The sequence below is a fragment of the Lontra canadensis genome, unplaced genomic scaffold (assembly GCF_010015895.1).
Source record: "Lontra canadensis isolate GAN:19392208 unplaced genomic scaffold, GSC_riverotter_1.0 scaffold1, whole genome shotgun sequence".
Taxonomy (NCBI): Eukaryota; Metazoa; Chordata; class Mammalia; order Carnivora; family Mustelidae; genus Lontra; species Lontra canadensis.
Genome location: NW_022630995.1, coordinates 23,311,477 through 23,333,931, shown reverse-complemented (window position 1 = coordinate 23,333,931; position 22,455 = coordinate 23,311,477). Strand labels below are relative to the sequence as shown.

At 37.5% G+C, this 22,455-nt stretch overlaps 1 protein-coding gene across 8 annotated transcripts in view; it reads left to right on the top strand.

The window, feature by feature from the left end:
• Window positions 1–4,434: 4,434 nt before the first annotated feature.
• The window catches only part of EXOC1 (exocyst complex component 1), a 56,467-nt gene continuing 38,446 nt past the window's right edge, over window positions 4,435–22,455 (top strand). For 2 of the 8 annotated variants that reach the window (XM_032851253.1, XM_032851262.1), the window contains exons 1-6: window positions 4,435–4,584; window positions 7,977–8,110; window positions 14,172–14,302; window positions 17,146–17,305; window positions 20,219–20,239; window positions 21,786–21,973. In XM_032851253.1, coding sequence (XP_032707144.1) covers window positions 7,987–8,110; window positions 14,172–14,302; window positions 17,146–17,305; window positions 20,219–20,239; window positions 21,786–21,973 — 624 coding nt within the window. In that variant the 5' untranslated portion in view covers window positions 4,435–4,584; window positions 7,977–7,986. The remainder of the gene's footprint in view (window positions 4,585–7,976; window positions 8,111–14,171; window positions 14,303–17,145; window positions 17,306–20,218; window positions 20,240–21,785; window positions 21,974–22,455) is intronic. The other 6 variants (XM_032851274.1, XM_032851268.1, XM_032851301.1 and 3 more) reach the window with 4 other exon arrangements.

The window sequence follows — 22,455 nt, the reverse complement described above, 5'->3', positions numbered from 1 at the left end:
CCTAAGCCCTCAGATTTTTTGTTATCCTCTGTGCCAACAATCTCTTTCCTCTTGATAAAGCAGCCTCTCCTTGCACAGAAATTCTGCAGAGAATATATCTGAGGCAAGGGCTTCCTAATATAATCTTATTTCCCTCAATATCCACCCCCATTACCTTCATTACCTCAAGCCTGTAACCACAGTCAGATCTCAACACAGCCTATGCGGGCGTTGGCAATTCCTGCTATAAGGGTAACTAGACCAGGATTTCTCAGTCTCAGCCCTTATGACATCTGAGCTGGATAATTCCTTGTTGTGGAGGGCTGTCCTGGTATTGCAGGTTATTTATAGCATCCCTGGCATCTCACTACTAGATTCTAGTAGAACCCCTCTAATAATGACAATCAAAAATGTCTCCAGACCTTACTAAACGTTCCCTAGGCATCAAAATCACACCTGGTATAGAACTACTGAATTAGACTAACTCATAAGGAATTGCAAGACTGCTACAACATACCAATGTGAACCAGGGGAATATTGGTGAGAGTGACGATTTAGAGTGTTATACCAGAGGGATCTGGTTATAAGGCTGTACAGGGGAGAATTTATATCAGGGGGCCATTTGCCTGTGATTCTGGATTTAATGTTCCACAAAGTCATCTGGAGTCAGTTCTAATACAAAACCCCGATGTCTTCTTAAAGCTGGATATGATGATGGTCTGTGCTAAATGAGATGTTAGAACAATTCTTTTTTTTATATATAAATAATGACTCATTTAATCCCCTAATAACCTTATCAGCCCCATGTTACTAGAACAATTCTGAATGAGTATTGAGAAAGGAATCAGAAAACAGAGAAACAGAAATGTTAGAATGAATTTATTGAGGTGCCTGGGTGGCTCAGTCAGTAAGCCTCTGACTTTGGCTCAGATCATGATCACAGGGTCCTGTGATCAAGCCCACGTCGGGCTCCCTGCCCAGCAGTGAGCCTACTTCTCCTTCTCCCTCTGCCCCTCCATTTGTTTGTTCTCTCTCTCTCTTTCAAATAAGCAAATAAATAAATAAAATTTCTAAAAAATGAATGAATTTATCACGTGAGACTAAAGAACCACCACTAGAATGTGTTTCTCAGAAGTAAGGGTGTTGGAATGAACTTGTGAAACTAAGTACCCATCGCTTAGATATGCTCTCACAAGGGCTGTAATGCAAGTTACTTAATGCTCAGGTCATTCGTTTGAGCAGATCTCATGGTGCTAGAGGGATCTATGATAGATTTTTAAAAAAACACACTTTGACATTTCTGGAAAGCCTCCAGTAAGAGAGTTGCAGTACAGGTCCCTCATGTTCTACAAGGTTATGGTCTCTGAGGCAGAGAACTAGTCCCTGGAAAAACGAGAGCTATTTGTCATGACCTGCATAGGATCAGACCCATCACCCATCAAGTCATAAGCACATGGATACAGCAGGAATGAATGAAGTATGGAAATGGTATAGAATTGAGCCTGAGCAGCTCCAGCAGACACAAGTAAAAACTACATGACTGAGTGGGTCTGACTCCTGGCACTTACTTCTAAGTAAGTGGCAGTGACATCTGTTCATCAACACACTCCTACGTCCTTTTAGGATGTCCCTATGTCCACCTAACACAGAATAAAAAATTTAAACCTGGTTCACAGATGAGTTCGCATATTACGTTGGTAGGTAGACAGGACTGGACTGCTGTTGCTCTCTATATAGCTCCACGCAAGGAAGGATCTAGAGAACAGAGGTGAAGGGAAATCTTCCCAGCTGGCAGAACATGAAGGATTATTCTTCGTTATCTGCTTTGGAGAGAGAGACAAGTGGCCTGAAATAAAAATCTTTACAGATGTCTAGGTTTTTCTCTCTTGCCTGCAGTGACTCTGCCAATGTCTATGACCACCAGAATTATAATATTCGTGCTCAACATTATCTCAACCAAGGAAACCATGTCACAGCTAAAAACCAAACCAACTGCACGGTGACAATATACACAGCACCATGGAATCCACTGATATTGCGATATCACTCATCGCTCAGTAGCAGCCAGTCTTATAAAAGTAGTAAAATGTCTTGCTACAAACCCAGTTAACGTAGCTGCTGGGAGTTGTGGTGGTGTCATATAAGAGGTGGTTAATGCCAAAACCAACCAATAAAGAGTATCCCTGGGGGCGCCTGGGTGGCTCAGTGGGTTAAGCCTCTGCCTTCGGCTCAGGTCATGGTCTCAGGGTCCGGGGATCAAGCCCCACATCGGGCTCTCTGCTGAGCAGAGGGCCTGCTTCCCCCTCTCTCTCTGCCTGCTTCTCTGCCTACTTGTGATCTCTGTCTGTTAAATAAATAAAAAATATTTAAAAAAAAAAAAAAGGAGTATCCCTGGACACTCAAAGACATGGCTCCAGAAACACAAGAATTGAAGAAGGATTGGCCCATCTTATCAGTGACTCACTTACAGATTTATGTTTCCTAATTCTCAAATCTAGGTTTTGCTAGATAATAATGATTAGTTCCCCAGGGGTTGGGTGGAGGGGTATTTCCACCAGAATACACAGAATGGAATTCAGTGAACTTGAAACTCTCACTATTTCTTGGTCACTTCGGTCTCCATTCTTGCTTTCAGTGGGCAGTTTTGAGACTTATCTCATGAAATTTCTGAGAAGGTCTTAAGGGATCAAGAAAATATTCAAATGTGGTGATAACCAATTCAATAACACATCATTATATTGCCTCTCCCTCTTCCTTCTTTTACTTTCCCTCTCCCTTCTCTTACTTTTGCTCTCTGGGGTCAAAGCCCTTAAGAACTTCTGTACACAGGTCTTTGTTTCAGCCTCTTTTTTGGGGAAAGCCGAGAGGGGAGAGGGGAAAGAATAATTTACTTTTGGACCCATTAGGTTGAGATGTCTGAAAAGACATGCAAGTGGAGATGTTAGGGAGGTGGTCTGTACCCAAATTTGGAGTTTAAGGAAGAAGTCCAGACTTTTGAAATGCAATTCACTTTCCATCTTTGAAGAGAGCCACAAACATAGTTGTTTAAAAAAAAAAAGGCATAATAGGACAAAAGAGCACATGCATTGTCACCTAAATAGAGTCCACGGTAAGAGTTCTAGGACTGAGCACGAAGGGCCAAATGGGTCCTTTTAAAGATAGGGCTAGATACAGATCCTGCTTTTAAAAGGAAAATCATTTAATGAAATCAAAAATCATTCCAAGTAGCATTAACTAGAGCATATTAATCTCAGCAGCAAATAAGTCCTTATTAATTCTGAATTTTTCCAACAAATTATTTATTCAGATAAACTCTGAAAGATGCTTCACACAGTTATCTTTCTCTTTCTCAGTGACTCCACACCTGAGAGAATTAGTCCCTTCTTCTTTTACAGTCCCATGGTAGTCTCTTTTGTGTTTACCTCACCAAACTATAATTTATCCATGTGTTTCATTCTGTTTCCCCAATCAGAGTGTGCCCTCTTTTTGAATGGAATCCCTGCCTTTGTATCTCTAGCTCCTGACACAATGCCTGGTATAGAGATGGCATTGTTTGTTCAAATAAATTGAATGCACACATAAACGGATCCCTGCAGAATGCCTGCAAAGGACTGTGTTGAGCAGGACCAAAGAAGTCACACCTTTGAATTCCCAGCACACTTATCTCACCTGCACATCTCTTTGGTCCCTTATTTTGTATCTTTTATATGTATTTGCACCTACCAACCTGTGAACTTGTCAGCATAGAATTCACGTCTGAATCACTTCTGCACCTGGTTATACTCTCAATCACTTCTGCACCTGAATCACTTCTGCACATAAAACCAGGATCAGGAATATGGAATATGAATTATCTGCCTGCAACAGCAACCTCGGCATCATCAGTGCTTCTCAAACTTAAATGTGCATAGGGCTCATTTTGTTAAGATGCAGATTCGGATTCAATAGATCTGAAGCGAGCCAGAGAGTCCGCAGTATCTAAAAAAACTTCAGCTGATGCCCAAGCAGCTGGTCTGTGAACCACACTTAGACTGTCACGGTCACTACATCAATTGTTCTCGACTGTAGCTGCATTTTAGGATCTCCTCGGAAGATACTGAGAGTATTGAAGTCTGAGTCTCGCCCCTCAGAAATTCTGATTTAAGTCATTTAAACTCCCCATGTTGTAAGTAGCAAGGACCTCGGGTTAACAGACCTTTACATATACAAAAAAAGAAAACACTTAATCGGATAGCTTCCTAAATGAAATTGCGGGAAATATCTGAATAAATAACTTTTCTAAAGAGAGTAATAGCACGCAACACGAAATTCCCGGGAGCCAAGGCGGTCTCCGGGCGACAGAGGCCCCGCCCTTGCCTCTCCTTGACACGCCCCTCCAATGGGACCGGGACCGCGACCGCTTTGCCACGCCCATCAGCCCCTCTCCTTCCTTTTCTACGGGGTCGACTTCCGGCGTGGGGTTTGTCACGTGCCCGGAAATGGGAAGTGGTGGCGGAACGGCTCAGGTGACGGGTTCAGGCTAGTAGCGGTGGCCGTTGCGGCCCTGTCCGGTCTCTCTCTTGGAGGACCCGCCTTGGCACGGGGCGGGCTCGGTCGGGCCTTGCGGTAAGCCTTGGGCCGTGGCTGCCCAGTACTTCCGGCGGCGGTGGACAGATTAGCAGACAGGCGGTGCCCGGGTCTGAGGCGGCGCTTCAGTCCCGCTGCTGGCTCCGCGTCCAGGGTCGGGTACCTGTCTCTCCGCCGTCTGGCCTCCCATCCTTTCCCCCTGTGTCTGGGTGAGGCTCAGAGTCCGCTAGGAGCATCCGCCAACTCCTCGTTGTCCTGGGGGCTGGGAGAACAATTCCCACACATCCCTTCCCTGTTTCACCCATAAAAACCAGGTTTCATTTGTGCAGAATGGCCCTGATCATTCGCTGTTTGGCGCGGACCAGGAGAAAAGGACGTGACAGTGCCTTCTTCTTTGTCCAAATCCACATTTTCTTCTAGATCTCTGAAGCGCATTCTCCGGTCTCTGTGCACAGTTTTCTCTTCTGGATGACAATGCTTCACTTGCTCAGTTGCCTCGATAGCTCACAGGGCCCGACCCACGCGGACGCTCAGATTGACAAGCTCTTTGTCACGCAGTGTAATGGGCCAGCTGATTTTGAGGAAACAAGAACCAGTACAGAGAACAGTAGCTCACTATTTCTGGAAACGTGGTCAGACATGGATTCTTAAACTGGGAAAACAGTTTTATTCGAGGATCTCTAGTGATTTATTCACTTACACAAAAGTACTCTAAAGACTCGACCCTTAGAATGTAAATGCCACTGGGGCACGATGTTCTTGTCTTCCTGAACATGTCTGTCATATTCACCTCTAACGTAGAACAGTGCTTGGCACTTAGTAGGCATCAGTATTTGCTGAATGAAAAAGGGTGGCATAGTGCTTTCCCTTATGCCTAACTCCTTTATGAGGTATAACCAGTCCCATCTTGCTTTACACATCCCATGCACTCATTGTTGCTTTTGACCTAAGAGGGACTGTGTGGTAAAGGTTGGCGACTATTACTCATTTGACCAGTTTTTACTATTCAGTTCAGGTTACCTCAAGAGGCATTTGCTGAGTACCTGCAAAGCAAGAACACAGAACTATGTGGGAGCACCGTCTCTTTCTCTCTCCTTTCAAGAGCATTCTTGAGATCTACAAGCTTATGATCTCATGAATCAATTGGACAGAATGTGCTTGATTATTTAGTGCTCTATTTAGTGCTTTTGATTATAAAGTGCTCTGGCAATTGAGAGGAGAGATCAGTTTGGATTAAAGTCGTTATTGAATCCATTCACATAAACCATGAAGTGTAATTAGGGTTTGGATGGATGATATTCCCTGCATGGAAAAGCACTAAGCGAAGATGCAAAGACTGCACTGAGAAGAGGGCTTGGACCGGAAGATCTGTATTTGGGAACCTTAGGAAAATGTTGAGCAGGGGCATGTTGTGATGAAAGCTATGTTTTAATATTATTTGTTTATACAGGGTTTGGGATTGTGGAAACTTGCAGAGAGATAACCAGATACTGAAGTGTTAAATGGATATAGTTGATGTGAACCTGGGTTAGTGTGGTAGCAATGAAAGGAAGGGTAAACTATACGTAGATGAGGGGAAATCAGCAGAACGCGGCAGCAGATTTCATGTTGACAAAGGAGAATAAAATATGACAGATTTTGAACTCAGACATTCGCTTACAGATGTGAGAATTGGAAAAGGGAAATCAGGGAAACTATTGTTGTCATGTCATTTGGTGCTATCATTTTTGCTTAATTTTGAAATACCTGCTATGTCTTTGCCAAGTTCTAGGGATATGAAGATGAAGAAGATAGAGTCCTTTCCTACAAAAAGCTATTTTTAATGGGAGAAAGAATACAACTAACTAGAAAACAGGGTTTGTGTTATGTTAGCAGAGTAAAGGTGAAATGTTTGAGAAGTATAAAATGATTATTCTTTTTATGCTTGTCACTGCCTCACAGAAGAGTTGATATTTTAGTGGGATCTTGAAGAATGAGTTGGAACTTCCTGGGGTGGGGGGGCGGGAGGGGAAGAATTCCAGGAAAAGGAAATTGCATGAACCAAGTGCAGAGATAGAGAAAAAAAGTGGCCATTATCCAGAGTTAATTTCCTAAGCAAGTTCACATGTATGAAATACCACACATTTGCATTGGAAAATAGTAATATATATATACACATAAATATACATATTTTAAAATAAAGTTGAAAAGAGATTTTTAAAAATACTTAACCTACGTTGATATTTGAAAAAAGGCATTGAATTTAGTGAGAAAAAGGAAGTGGAAACCTTTTTCTTTATAATAGCTTTATTGAGATATAATTCATATGCTATAAAATTCACCCTCTCAAGTGTATCATTCAGTAGTCTTTATTGTATTTACAAGGTTATATAACCATTACTACTATCTAATTCAAGGACATTTTCATCACCCCAAAAGAAACCCCATATCCATTACCAGTCCTTCTTGCTCCTTAAGCCTGGCAACCACAGATCATTTTGTCTTTATGGATTTGTCTAGTCTGGACATTTCATGTAAGCAGAATCATAAAATATGTTGTCTTTTAACTGGCTTCTTTCACTTAGCATAATGTTTTCAGGTTTCATCAATGTTGTAGCATATATCAGTACTTCGTTCCTTTTTATGGCCAAATAATATTCTACTGTGTAGATATACTTCACTTTGTTATATCAGTTCATTAATTAGAAAATATGAGTTGTTTCTACTTTTTGGCTATTGGGAATAATGCTGCTAGGAACATTTATGTACAAATTTTTGTGTGGACATATATTTTCAGTTTGCTTGAGTATATACCTAGGAATGGAATTGGTGGGTCATATGGTAATTTCATATTTAACCTTTTGAGGAACTGCCAAACAGTTTTTCCAAAGTGGCTGCACCATTTTACAATCACCAACAATGAAAGAGTTCTTTTTCTCCACATCTTTACCAACACTTGTCTTCTTATTTTAGCCATTCTAGTGGGTGTAAAGTGGTAGTTAGCACATTTGGTCTTGGTTTGCATGAGCATCTTTTCATGTGCTTATTGGCCACTTGTATATTTTCTTTGAAGAAATGTCTAATCAGACCCTTTGCTCAGTTCTTAATTGGGTTATTTGGTTTTTTATTGTTGAGTTGTAAGAGCTCCTAATATAGGAAATTTATAATTTAAGATTGAGCATACGTTATTTTTTTTTCTTAAAAATTTTTTTTGTTATCATATTTGGGTAGTACTCCAAAGATTATGGAATTTGATAATGCTGGTTCTGTAATTTCTTTTCGAGTCATAACGACTTTTTATTTTTATGATGTTTGTATGTTGATGTATGAAATCATTCTAACTATGCTTACTAGCCATAAATAAGATAATTTTTTTAAATCATAAATGGAACAATATGAGATAAAATGATCTTGAGAATGAGCTTAATATCTATACTCTCAATTTCTTTCAGTTAATTAAAAATGACAGCAATCAAGCATGCATTACAGAGAGACATTTTTACACCAAACGATGAACGCCTGCTGAGTATTGTCAATGTCTGCAAAGCAGGAAAAAAGAAAAAGAACTGTTTTTTGTGTGCCACAGGTGGGTATTTAGTAAGAAAAAGCTCTTATTTGGCATTCTTTTATTGTTTTATTACCCAGGAGACTTTTCCTCCTTGTTTTTAATATTTTCATTGTCTCAGGATGTCTGGATGGCTCAGTCGGTTAAGCATCTGCCTTCAGCTCAGGTCTGATCTCAGGGTTCTGGGATCGAGTCCCGTATTGGGCTCCTTGCTCAGCAGGGAGCCTGCTTCTCCCTCTGCCTGTCGCTCCCCCTGCTTGTGCTCTCTCTCTTTGACAAAATAAATAATATCTTCAAAAATATATGTATATTCTCGGGACACCTGGGTGGCTCAGTGGGTTAAAACCTCTGCCTTCGGCTCAGGTCGTGATCCCAGGGTCCTGGGATCGAGCCCCACATCGGGCTCTCTGCTCAGCAGGGAGCCTGCTTCCTCCTCTCTCTCTCTACCTGCCTCTCTGCCTGCTTGTGGTCTCTCTTTCTGTCAAATAAATAAATAAAATCTTAAATATATATATATATATATATGTATATTCTCATTGTCTCTATAATTGGAAAAACTGTTGGGCCAACAAATTCATTTTTAAAATTGTCTTTAATTAAATTTTGAGTAGATACAACAGAATCTATATCATATATATAAGGTGCAGAGACTAACCATACAGGGAACACTCACGTGCTTACCACCCAGTGTAAGAAGAGTATTACCATTACCTTTGAAGTGTCCCGTGTGCCCTTCCCTAATCCCATTCTCTTCCCTCACTCATTAAGAGGTAACTAGTATCCTGAATTTTGGTTCAGTCTTTCCTTGCTTTTCTTTATCATTTTACTATATTTGTTTATAGTCTCAAATAACATATTGTTTAGTTTTGCATGTCTTTGAAATTTGATGTGAATTGAATGATAGTGCATGTATCCTTTTCTGACTTTTTCCACTCAACATTATATTTGTGTTCATGAGTTTAATTTCTGTTTCTTCATATAGCAATAATTCTTTCATTTACACTCCTGTGGAGTGTTCTACCCTGTGAGAGTAGCAGTTTACTTACACATCCCACTAATGAAGAACATTAGGTTTGTTTTCAGGTTTTGCTGTTCAGACAGCACTCTGTGAACATGTTTGTCCATGTGCCCTCATGGATAGAGGCAAGAATTTTCTAGGGTTGATACTAAATGTAATATTGCTGGGTCATAGGCATGTAAGTGTTCAACACTACTCTAATACCAAATTATTTTCAAAAGTAATTACACTGGTTTTCAAGCCCACAAGCACTGTGTGTTTGGAGTTCTTTCTCTACATCCTAGTGAAAAGTTGGTTTTGACACTTGGTTTTGACAGGCTTAATTGATTCCAATCTGGTAGAAATAGTATGTAAAATAGTACTCATTGTGGTTTGAAATTTCATTGCCCTATTAATGATGAAATTAAGCATCTTTTCATGACTTTATAGGCCATTTGGTTTCCTTGTCTTAGAAATTTGCCTTAAAGCCTTCTGCTCATTTCTCTATTGTGTTGGTTGTCCCTTTACTGATTTGTACAAGTTCTATATATTTACTAATCCTGTGTTGGTTATATGTATCTCAGTATGTGACTTGTGTATTAGCTTTTTGATACTTTTTAATGAAATTTCTAATTCTAATGAGATCTCATTAATCAGTCTGGTCCTTTATGGCTTCCACCTTTTTATCTTATTTAGGATATCTTCCCTAGAAGGACACCTCTTGGTTGGCTGAGCATTTGACTCTTGATCTCAGCTCAGGTCTTGACCTCAGGGTCGTGAGTTCAAGCCCCACATTGGGCTCCATGCTGGGTGTGGAGCCAAATTAAAAAAAAAAAAAAAAAAAAAAAGATTAACTTCCCTGGAGTAGCAAAAGTATTCTCCTATACTGTGTTCTTAAAGTTTTATAATTTTGCCATTCACATTCTGATATTTAATTTACCTGTTTCCATGTTTGTAGTGATGAAAATGAGTGTGCACGTTTCTTGATTCTCCCCCCGCCATCTAGTTTTTATTATGTCTTGTTTTGATTCTTCATTCTTCTACCTAAATTTTAGAATCCACTTGGCAACTGGCAGATTTTTTTGGATTTTAATTGGAATTGTTTTAAATATGTAGTTCAGTTCAAAGAGAACTTGTATTTTCATGATACTGAGTCTTCTTGTCCATGGACATGATATAGTTCTCCATTTACTTTGGTCTTCTTTAATGCCTTTCAGTAAGTTTTACAGTTTTGGAGCGCCTGGGTGGCTCAGTGGGTTAAGACCTCTGCCTTCGGCTCGGGTCATAATCGAGCCCCAATTCGGGCTCTCTGCTCAGCGGGGAGCCTGCTTCCTCCTCTCTCTCTGCCTGCCTCTCTGCCTATTTGTGATCTTTGTCTGTCAAATAAACAAAGAAAATATTTAGAAACAAAATACTAAAAAATAAAATAAAAATTTAAAAAATAAGTTTTACAGTTTTAAAGGCTTTCAATAATTTTGCACATACGTTGTATTTATTCCTAGATTTTTTGATACTATCATAAAAAGTTATTAGCACTAATATATCTTTAAGACTTTAATTCTTTTTTAAGATTTGTTTATTTATTTATTTGTCAGAGAGAGAGAGAGAGCGTGCACACAACCAGGGGGAGCAGCAGGCAGAGCAGGCAGAGGGAGAAGCAGGCTCCCAGCTGAGCAAGGAGCCTGAAGTGGGACTCAATCCCAGGACCCTGGGATCATGACCTGAGCCAAAGGCAGACGCTTAACCCAGCTGAGCCACCCAGGCATCCAAGACCTTAATTTCTTAGAGCAGTTTTAGGTTTACAACAAAATTGAGGAAGGAAGTGCACAAATATCCCCTACCCTACATATGTGTAGCCTCCCCCTTTATCAGTACCACTGGCAACAATGGCAGTGGTTAGCAAGAATGAACTTACATTGACATATTGTAATCATCCAAAGTCCATAGTTTACCTTAGGGTTTACTCTTGGTGGTGTTCATTGTATGGGTTTGGACAAATGTATGATGAAATATATCTACCATTGTAGTATCATACAGAGTATTTTCACTGCCCTAAAAATCCTGTGTTCTGCCTTTCCATCTCCCCCCCAACCCCTACCCTTTCAACCACTGTTCTTTTTACTGTTTACATGGTTTTGCCTTTTCCAGGATGTCATATCATTGAAATCGTACAATATGTAGCCTGCTCAGTGTGGCTTCTTTCACTTAGTAGTATACTTTTACGTTTCCTGCGTGCCTCTTTATGGCTTGATAGCTCATTTCTTTTTAGCATTGAATAATATTCCATGCCTGGATGTACCACAGTTTATCCACTCACCTATGGAAGGATATCTCAACTGTCAATTGGACAGTTATGAATAAAGCTGCTCTAACCACCCATGTGTGGATTTTTGCATGGACATAAGTTTTCAGCTCCTTTGGGTAAATACCAAGGACTGCGATTGCTGGATCATATGGTGAGAGTATCTTTAGTTTTCTAAGAAATCACCAAACTTTCTACCAAAATGGCTATATCATTTTGCAACCAGCAATGTTTGAGAGTTCTTGGTGCTCCACATTTTTGTCAGTGTTTGGTGTTGTCATGTTCTGGAATTTGGCTGTACTAATAGGTGTATAGTGGCATCTCGTTTTAATTTTCATTGCCTTGATAAAACATGGTGTTGAGTATTTGTTCATATGCTGATTTGTTATCCATATACCTTCTTTGGGGAAACATCTGTTAAGGTCTTTGGCCATTTTTTAATCAGGTTTTTTTGTTTTCTTATTGTTGATTTTTAAGAGTCCTATGTATAGGGGCACCTGGGTGGTATAGTCAGTTAACGGTACAACTCAGTTTTAGCTCAGGTTGCAATCTTAGGGTTGTGAGATGGAGCCCATGTCAGCTCCGCACTCAGCAATGAGTCTGCTGAAGACTCTCTCTTCCTCCGCCCCTCCCCTACCACGTGTACAGGTGGTCTCTTGCAAATAAATCTTTAAAAAAAAAAAAGAGTCCTTTGTATATTTTGCATAACATTCCTTCATTAGATGTGTCTTTGGCAAATGTTTTCTTGCAGTCTGGCTTGTCTTCTCATTCTGTTGATGTTGTCTTTTGCAGAGCAGAAGCTTTTAATTTATCAAACATTAATATATTTTAAAAATCATTTATTGGAATCTGGAAATACAGTTGGTTTTTTATATGGATTTCTATATCAGTCTTGCTAGACTCTCTTATTAATTCTGATTATTTGTCCACAAACTCTAAATAGTGATATTGTCTTCCTTCCTTTATAGTCTTTATTTTTTTTAAAAGATTTTATTTATGTATTTGACAGAGAGAGATCACAAGTAGGTGGAGAGGTAGGCAGAGAGAGAGGGGGAAGCAGGCTCCCTGCTGAGCAGAGAGCCCGATGCGGGGCTCGATCCCAGGACCCTGGGATCATGACCCGAGCTGAAGGCAGAGGCTTTAACCCACTGAGCCACCCAGGCGCCCCAATTGTCTTTATATCTCTTGTTTATTTCTGTTGCTTTAGTCTGCTGGTTAGGACCATCAATACAGTGTTGATCTCAAAAGGAATGTCTTCACTTTTTAGTATAGTTGCTATTGGGTTTTTTACAGTGCAAAGGAAGCTCCCTTCTGTTCTTGACTTTTTTTTCTTTTTGGATTTTTATCATTGAAAGGATGTTCAATTTTATCAAATGCTTTTTCAAATCTTTGAGATTATCATATACTTCCTTAATTTATTAGTGTGGTGAGTAATTGTATTTGGTTTTTCAAATGATAAATTGAATTCTTGGAATGACATAACTCAGTCATGATGTACCGGATACCATCAATTATATCATATATTATTTTATGTACCATTTAGAAAGTGCTATGATATTACATCAATTGTTAAGACATACTCTGATTTTGGGGCGCCTGGGTGGCTCAGTGGGTTAAAGCCTCTGCCTTCGGCTCAGGTTGTGATCCCAGGGTCCTGGGATTGAGCCCCGCATCAGGCTCTCTGCTCAGCAGGGAACCTGCTTTCCCCCGTCTCTCTTTCTGCCTGCCTGTCTGCCTACTTGTGATCTCTGTCAAATAAATAAAATCTTTAAAAAAAAAAAAAAAAGATATACTCTGATTTCAGAAATATTAAACTGTGGAAAAAAGTGTACATCTCAGAATTGTTGAAATGAAATATTACCTTTTGTATATGCCCTTGGATTAAGTTTGCCAGTGCAGTATTTGTTTGTAGTTATTTGTATATTTGTACTTGTAAGATTTTTCACCCATGTTCATTAATGACACGGCCCTCTAATTTTCTTTTATACACTGCCTTTGTCCTTACAACCAAAGCAATAAGGTAAGTTGGGAGTGTTCCCTTGTTTTCTGTACAGTGCAGTAGTTATGTATGTTTGGAATGTTTCCTTGGAAAACTTGGCAAAAGATACCAGTAAACCTGTGTTGGACTAGGTTTTGGGGAAGAGATTTTTCTCTTACTAATGCACTTTCTTTAATACAAAAGATTTTCCGTATTTTCTGTTCTTAAGTCAGTTTTGGTAAGTTACATTTCTTAGAGATTCAACCACTTCATGTAAATTTTTAGATGTACTGGCATTCACTCCTGTCCATCCACTATTCTGCTGACAGAGTAGTTTTTAGAAACAAATTAGAGCAGTTCATTTCCCTAATTAAAGTCCTCTAAGAGCACTCCACAACCTCAGATGAAGACCCTTCGTGATCGGAACTTTCACCTTTTTTTGTAACTTCATTTCCATCCACTTTATTGCATAAACCATCCATATTGAACCACTTAGCACTGCTCTGAAATGGTGTTAGGCTCTTTCAGGCCCCTTGGCTTCACTTAGGTCAGTCATTCTTTAGGGCTCCTACTGTTCTTTCAAAGCTGGTCTGAAGCTTTGCTTCTCCAGGAATCTGGCTCTGACCTTTTGTCTGATTTAGATGTTCCCTTTGATGCTCTGTGCATTCCTCGGTCGTGGCATGTATCGGGAAATACCATCCTGTTCTAGTGCCATGTACAGGCACCTGACAGCTGTATTTGCAATGAGTGGATGAATGGGTGAAGAATAAGAATATTTCTGATGAAAGTGTGTTTTATTCGACAGTGACAACTGAACGCCCTGTGCAGGTGAAGATGGTCAAAGTCAAGAAATCTGATAAAGGAGATTTCTACAAAAGGCAGATTGCTTGGGCCCTTCGAGACCTTGCTGTGGTAGATGCCAAGGATGCTATTAAAGTATGTTTTTCTTAGTGCTTTAACCTGTGTTCAGAAAGTGTCTTTCATTTTCTAACGTAGTACTCTGTCTTCTAAGATGATCTAAACTTCTTGTTTTATAACCCAACTCACCAAGAATTAGTCTAAAGCGTATTATTAAACCTCCCATTCTCCCACTCTTCAGTCTCACACTACTAAAATAAATCTGTATGCATGTGGTTTCATTGTTTTTGCCTTTTTTTTTTTTTTTTTTTGGGTTGTTGTTATGTTTGTGCACAACTTACATACCCTGGAGCAAAATAGCTATATATTTTGGTGTTTAGGTTAGGTATATTTAATATAAAATCCACATATTAGTACACATTTGTAAAGTGTTGTGTGTAGTTTTTTTTAAAAGCCTTCATTGTTCTGATAAAACCTAGTTCAACATCATGTGTAATGCTATAACCAAAGTGAGTCTTCCTTAGTTTGTCTTCACAAATTAATGTAGAATCATCAGCAGAGGCAACCAGGCTGGCCTTTGAGGCCATGGTTTCAAAGCTGTGGCTCAAGTAAAGGAAGTGATGGTGAGTTACACACCCTTATTTTAAGGAACTTAAAGAATAAGATACAAGAATGTAAATACCTATACTTTTCCCTGAAGCCACACTCAAACTTTAAGAAAATTGAATAACGTAATAATCGTGTTAGAGGACCATGTTTATTTTTGACAAGTCCAGGCTTTTCACAACCATACCCTTTTTTCAGAGAAATTAAGTGGTGCTCCTCTGGTGAAATTAGGTGCTCCTTCCCCCTCAGCCTCTCTCACCCTGCCCCTCATCTTCCTTCTGCAGGAATGTTTTGCATCACACCCACTTGTGATGGGGCCGATAGCAAGGCTTACATAAATGTAACTGCAGGTGCCCTTTGCCTTAACCCTTCAAGTCTCACACATTCACTTCAAAGACACAAAGAAGTAGAAGCTACCTTTGTAGAATAATCCAATAAAATAAAAGTCTCATTTCACCCTTATCCTGGTACAGACCTCTGAGGAACTAAAGGCTGGACAAAATGACAGGCTGTTGAGTTGAGTGTGAAATACTTTTTAAATGAAGCAAAAACAACTTAGGAGAGCTTTGCATGACTAAAATACACAATTCAGAATTCAGATTTCTAACAAAGGTGGTGAATGCCTTTCTAGAAGTTTTTTAGGCACACTGGGTTGCAGCTTTATCCCTAAGGGGTACCCAAAACACTTTAATAACTTATTTAATATATTCTGTTGCCATGGGAAAAGAGCAAGAGTAGAGACTTTTTTGCTAGGTTTCTATTTAAGAGAAAATACAGTAAGAGCTTTTTAGAAATGTGTCTTTATTAAAGAGCCTCTTTCCTTCAGTAGTTTTGCACTTGATAAGCTCACTGACTTGCATAATTCACTAACATTGCTGATGCTAATCTGCATGCCTTCTCACAGCTGATGCCTCCTATTGCTGGCTTTCTTAATGGATATTGTTGTTTTTTCATTTTATATAGGCACCTTGGCGTGTGCACCCTATATATGGATATAAAACATAAAATTTTTAAACATAGCCTAACATCAGCCATTTAGTGTCACACATTGATCTGTGTGAGTGTTGCCACTAGAGCACTCAGCTTCTTTTATGGCATTATGGGAAGTATTCCCAGGGAAATGATCATTTCCCATCAAGTTTTAGATTAGTTGCCAATACTCTGAGATTTTTTTTTATAAGTAATACAATTACCTTTTTATTGGAAATGCAGATTTTTAATCTTCTGATACATCAGTTCTGCTTATTGAGCTAATTAGTAGTTCCATGCTGCCTTTATGTGATTGTTGTACCAGGTCAAGTCCTGATCCCTAAATTATCCCCACTCTTCACAGTGGAAGTCTGATATCATCTCCTTTAACCTGGAGGCGATTATTTACATCGCCCCCCCCCCCCCACAAAATGACACTTTGAATGAATCGGATATACTAGTAGCCTTCCGTAGGACATTAAGAACATTTGAATCTATTTTTAATTCCTCTGATGTGAAGCAGAGCATACATCCATATGGTTTCGTGTTTTAGATAGCAGTCAAGTGATTCTGCATTCAGTGGGAAATATTAGCCTGGTACGAAATCACTGCTGCAAGCTGGCTTAAGAGACTGCACTTCTCCCACAGGTTGAGCTTCTTGGTCATTCGAAAGAACTTCCAGGCTAGCCAGCATTTTTTAATTTTTGAGGCACCTTTGATCTTTCTCTGTTTGCAGAATTGAAGGCAGAATCAGTCCCTGCTTTCATCTCTTTTGTTCTTGGGAACCACACCAGGGTGTAGAATGTATTTCTTTCTCATATGTTATAATTAGAAGACATATTCTTTATGAAGGAGTTAGTGTCAGATCACAGTTATGAATAATCGTAAATTGTCATCCAAGAAGAGGTATAGCTCTAAAACCCCAGAGGCAGTTTAAAAAGAAAAAATAGGTCCACATCAAAACTGGAGACCATTGTCATCTTATTGACCAGGAAGCCAGGGCACAAGGCTTTTACCTAGACATCCTATACTTCTACTCATATACCTAAGGGGCATAGGAAGGAAAATACCGAAACACTGTGTTGTTTTTTTTATCCAGCTTCTTTTGGGAGGTAAAGTTTTTCCTATAAATTGAATTCTCTGAACTGTTCTCTGTAAGTCACTTAGCTGATGTTTAATGGTGATTTTTTTTTTTAAAAGAACAACTTCTTTTCATATTTTTTCTTCTTTTCATGTTCTTTTCACAATTTCTTTTCGTATTTCATTTCTATATAGAAATATAGACTTTATAATAATGCAAAAGGGATCTGATCCAAAACAATATCTTTTGTATATTTTTATTTCAGGAAAATCCTGAATTTGATTTACATTTTGAAAAAATATATAAGTGGGTTGCCAGCAGCACTGCTGAAAAGAATGCATTTATTTCATGCATTTGGAAATTGAATCAGCGATATCTCCGGAAGAAAATCGATTTTGTCAATGTTAGCTCACAGCTCTTGGAAGGTAAAGTTAAATAAAAATGGTTATGTGAAATCAGTATATCTATAAGTGAATATATAATTTGACATTACTCAAAATGATTAGCTTACTGATTTACCTTAAATTGCAGAGGAGTTGAAAAATAATTTTTCTTATTGCAGAAATGATACTTGCTCATTATAGAAATTGATACATTAAACTAAATAAATAAAAATCACTTATAAACTTAATCTTCAGATAACTGCTGTTGATGTTTTGTTAGACATTCTTCCAGTCTTTTTTCTATGCATATTTAAAAACTTTTTTTAAAATTCACATTCTGTTTTCTAACTTACTTTTTCTTATAATGAACATTTTTCATGTTATTAAATACTTAACCCAACATTATTGTTAGTAGTACCATAGTATTCCATTATATGAATATATCTTATTTTATTTAACTAATCATTTATTTTAAAATTTCCAGTCTTTGCTTACTTTAAATAATTTTGACATGAATATTCTTGTAGTTGTATTTTTGTGCAGAGTGTAAGTGTAGTGGTTAAGAACATAACTCGAGTCACACTGCTTGATTTCAGATCCTGGCTTTGTCACTTACCAGTCATGTGACCTTGGATTATTCTATGTTTCCGTTTTCTTTATCTCAAAATAGTGATAATTAGTAGTATCCACCTCATAGGATTGTTGTGAGGATTAAATTATTTGATATATGGCAGTGATGAGAATAGTGCCAGGTGTATAATAAGTACTCAACAAATACTAGCTCTTATTATCTTATCAGGATAAAATCCTTAGGCATGAAGTTAAATAGGATATTTTTGATCAGTATATCCTTAGGGATGTTACTATGGATTATTTTGTGTTACAAGATGAAAACTTATTTATTAAAAATTCACAATGAAATGTTATTCCTTTAAAATTTCTTTCATAAAGACATAAACATTGTAAGAAAATGATTCTGTATGCCTTGTGGATACAATTTGTGTTGTATTCTTTATCTCAAAGAAAGCAGTTGAAATAACAGCTAGTATGCAGAAGAATAGAGTTGTTGCTCCTCTTTATTAATAAAAAAAAAACAGATTTATTCCAAATAATATATATTAGTAAGAAAACTTAGATTTGTCCTAAATTGTATATTAGCATTTTAAAATAGGAGCTTTGTTCTGTTCAGTTAAAACATCTGAAATAGCCAATATTCAAACATTTTGACCTATAAAAATGGTGTTTCAGATGCTTCAAACTATTTACTCAGCCACTTGCCTCTGTCCTTTCTCTATTCTATTTTACTTGCTCCTTTTCTGTTTGCCTGTGGATATTTCCCTGAAATATAGTATTCCTTCCCAGCACTTAGTAATTAGTAAGCCTGTTACTGGTTTCAGGTTTGATGCTCTGCTGGCAGAGGCAAGTCCCATCTGTCAGACCCTGTGCTACTTCCCCCGGTGAAGCCCTTGCGTAGCCCTTGGGGTCACCATCTCACCAACATTAGACCCCAGTGTCTTCTCAATTGAGTATATTGAGGGAATGGCCTTAAAGAAATTGATGGTAATTTTTCATGCCTTGAATAGTGGTTTAATTTGTTTTGAACAGCTTTTATTTTATTTATTTACTTTTTTGCCATTTCAGGGTTGAACATTTTATTGAGGGAATGATTGCCATTCTGTCTTTAAATATTGTGTATTTCCAGATGTTATTTATTGCCTACGACGTGTTTTAAACCAATACATTTCATTGAGTCATGGGAAAATACCTGGTTTTCCCCTCATTAAGAAATATTATCTGGTTTCCCTCATTAAGAAATATTACCATAATCAATAAAAAGAGTTGCTGTTTTTTAGAATGAAATGTCTAGCTTAAAAAAAAAGACATTTAATTTTTTAAGGCCTAAAGCAAAAAATGTAGACATTTTCATGTTTATAGAAGTTATAAGTTCAGACCAATTTTAGGTGTACTGCGAAGATCCTTAAGGATCTCACTATTAATATCATTTTCCATAAATCAATAACTGTTGCTTTGGTTTAGAGGAGTCCAGAGAGTAGTTTTCTTAATGTCTGCAAATTTGTGTTAATGTTTTAATGGATTTTGAAATCATAGCTGTTGATTCCCATTTAGAAAAAAAAACAATAAATGTATCTAAGTTTTGGGTGATGTTAGAAAACAAGTAAGAAATTATCACCATCTACTTTTAAGAGATAAGTAATCATCCAAGTAATACTTCACTGTGAATGCTAACAGTGGCGTCTTTAGTGGTTTTTATTGGTGACAATTGAATGTTTACGCTAGTAAGTAGGGTTTCTCAGCAGAAGGCTTTTAAGGTTTTTAAAGGAGGATTTTTGTTAGCAGTCGAAGTAAAGTCAAGTTTTTGTTTGGCTTTTTCTTTTTCATTCTTATAACCATATTTTAAAAAAGAAATCTTTGACTTGAATCCTTAAAAGCCAGCTTGAACAGATATCTCGTGTGTTGTGGTTTGTTTTTTTTTTTTTTAATTATTTCAATCTCGTCCTTTCTAACAGTGTTTTATGACTAATCTATTATGAAGGGAGTGTCAGGGTAAAGTTTTGGGGCCTTGAGTGAAAATAACTAGACTAAATGCATGAGTCAGAGCTGACCTAAAAATAATTCTCAGGAAGTGATCTATTTCCCAGTTTTCTCCAAGGGCTAGTTGGTGCTGTTTCTTAAAAGAAAGGAAAAACTAGGAAGATAAATGTATTTTTAGTCATTGTCAGAAAAAGAATAAGAGAATTAACTTTGGAAATTTAGTTTCTGAGGATCTTTCCATCTTGTACTTGATTTGGACATTGTCTTTTAAACTTTGATGTACCAGAAGTTCAAATGAAATATGGGTAGTATTTTAAAAATTTTAAACCTGTATACTTTTCTACCCAGCTAATATTCTTTGCTTACTTTCCTCTGCTTTTTTCATACCTTTTTACTCTCCAGAACTGCCTAAAGTTACAGAAGGTGCGTAACACCTTTTCTTTTTATTCTATTCCATATATTTTTTATTACTTGCCATTGTTATGTACTGTTGGTTGCATATTTTATGAAATTGTGCATAGGGACAGGTTTATTACCACAAAATCCATATAGTAATAAAATTAATGATAGGATTCATTATTGACTTTCAAAGGACTGTGTTTCATGGAAGAGAAAATACTTCTGAAGCAGTTATGGTCTTTTAAAATATTTATTTATTTTAAATATCTGCTTGTGTAAGGAGCCGTATAGTTTGGGGCAGTCCCTGCCCCCTAGTGGCTAATAACTGTCAGATGTGACAATTTGACATTTCCACAGTGAGCTAAAATGGACTCGTTCAAAGGACAGGGAACTAGGTGATACCTGTCTAAAGAACTATTCATATATTGTAATCTGTAATTGCCTGTACCAAGAGTTTTATTAGTTTTATTCCCCTCCTTTTTTATTCTGGGATATTATCTAAATCTGCCTAATTATCATTCGTAAATCATTTATTACTTTGAGTTAGTTGGTTTTTTCCTAGAACAAATTAACCTATGTCAAGTCATGCAGCCTGTAAATGTTTCATTTGCATACAAAATAATGAATAGTTAAAGTGTCCAAAGATTGTGATTTAAATCATGTCCCATTAAGTTTATGAAAATCAGTAACTTTATTTAGAGTTTTAGTTAGGGGATAAAAAAAATTTTTTTTTCATGTTACCTCTCCTAACCTCACACTTTATATAAAATCCCACAAGCTAAGTATATTTTCTCAAAAAATTGAATTGAAACAAAAAATTGAATTGAAACATTTATCCGGAAACAACTTACGTTTGACCTCTTGGTCTTTTGTAAGAAGCGTGAAGACCATTTAAATATTTGTAATTTTGAATAGCCATGTTATTGTTGCTCTTGTTACTCTAGACTTACTGAGAAAACTTTTATACCTGATCTTTAGAAATTTTATCAATGCATATGAAAGTGTTTTAAACAAAGAAATGGAAAATTCAGTTAATGTTTTTAATACCCAAAATAAATTGTAAATACATTTTTCATTTCAACTAAAAGTTATTTGGAGAAAAAAGCATAACCAGGACAAAAAAGAACGGAAGAAAAATGTTACCAGGGGAAAAGAAGGAAAGCAAATTATTTTTTATGTGCCCTAAATTCATAGTCATTGTTTTGTTAGACTAACAACCACCTCAGATAGGAAAAAAAAGATTAGGCTGTTCCCACATAGTTTGTTTCTGGTTTTGTATTCATTTTCATAGTTTAAGAATGTTTTGGGGAATTGTTATAAAGCCTATTTTAACACTTAAAAGTGAGTGAATTAGACTGCATGCTTTGTGTTTGTTAAAGTAAATGTTATAGTAAAAAAATATTAACATATGCAGTTTTTCATAAAAATAAGGTTTTTTTCATATTCTGAATCATTCTTTCCTATTTTCCAGCCACTAAATGTGACCTGTGCTTATAACTGACTATAAATACCATGTTATTGTCCTTTCTCCTTTTTTACTACTTTATTTTTAATTTTTACCCTCTTTAAGAGTCTGTTCCAAGTGGAGAAAATCAGAGTGTGACAGGAGGTGATGAAGAGGTAGTAGATGTATACCAAGAGTTAAATGCAAGAGAAGAGCAGGATATTGAAATAATGATGGAAGGCTGTGAATGTGCAATCTCTAATGCTGAGGCCTTTGCAGAAAGGTTGTCCAGAGAGCTGCAGGTGCTGGATGGGGTAAGACCTTTTTATAATCTGTAAATGACTGATATGTAGTGGATTGAGAAGACCAGGAATGTGCAGATTTTACTTCCTCAGCACCTAAGTCTTTATACTATGATTATTGCTGTCTCTTTCCATAAGCACATTACCAGATGCCTTATCTTCTACTGCTCTTGTTCAAAAGACAGAACCATTCCTGTTAATCAGGCCAGTGAAGGCAGTTGGCTGAGGTTGGGGATTTGGGGAGGTTCTTGACACAAAGTGATGGAAAAAAAATAGCCAACCAGAAACTGACTTGGGGTCGCCTCCCCCCAGCCTCTGAAATACCGCAGAATAGTTCAGTGCAAAAGAATAGCATTTTTGTGTTTTGGGGGGAAAAAAAAAAGTACAAATTAGAAATAGAAAAATTAGTTTGAAATAAGTGAATCGTGTACCCAAACGGAGCAGAATAAGTATAGTGAAAACAAGGAGCCAGGGGAAAAGGATGTTTGGCTCTC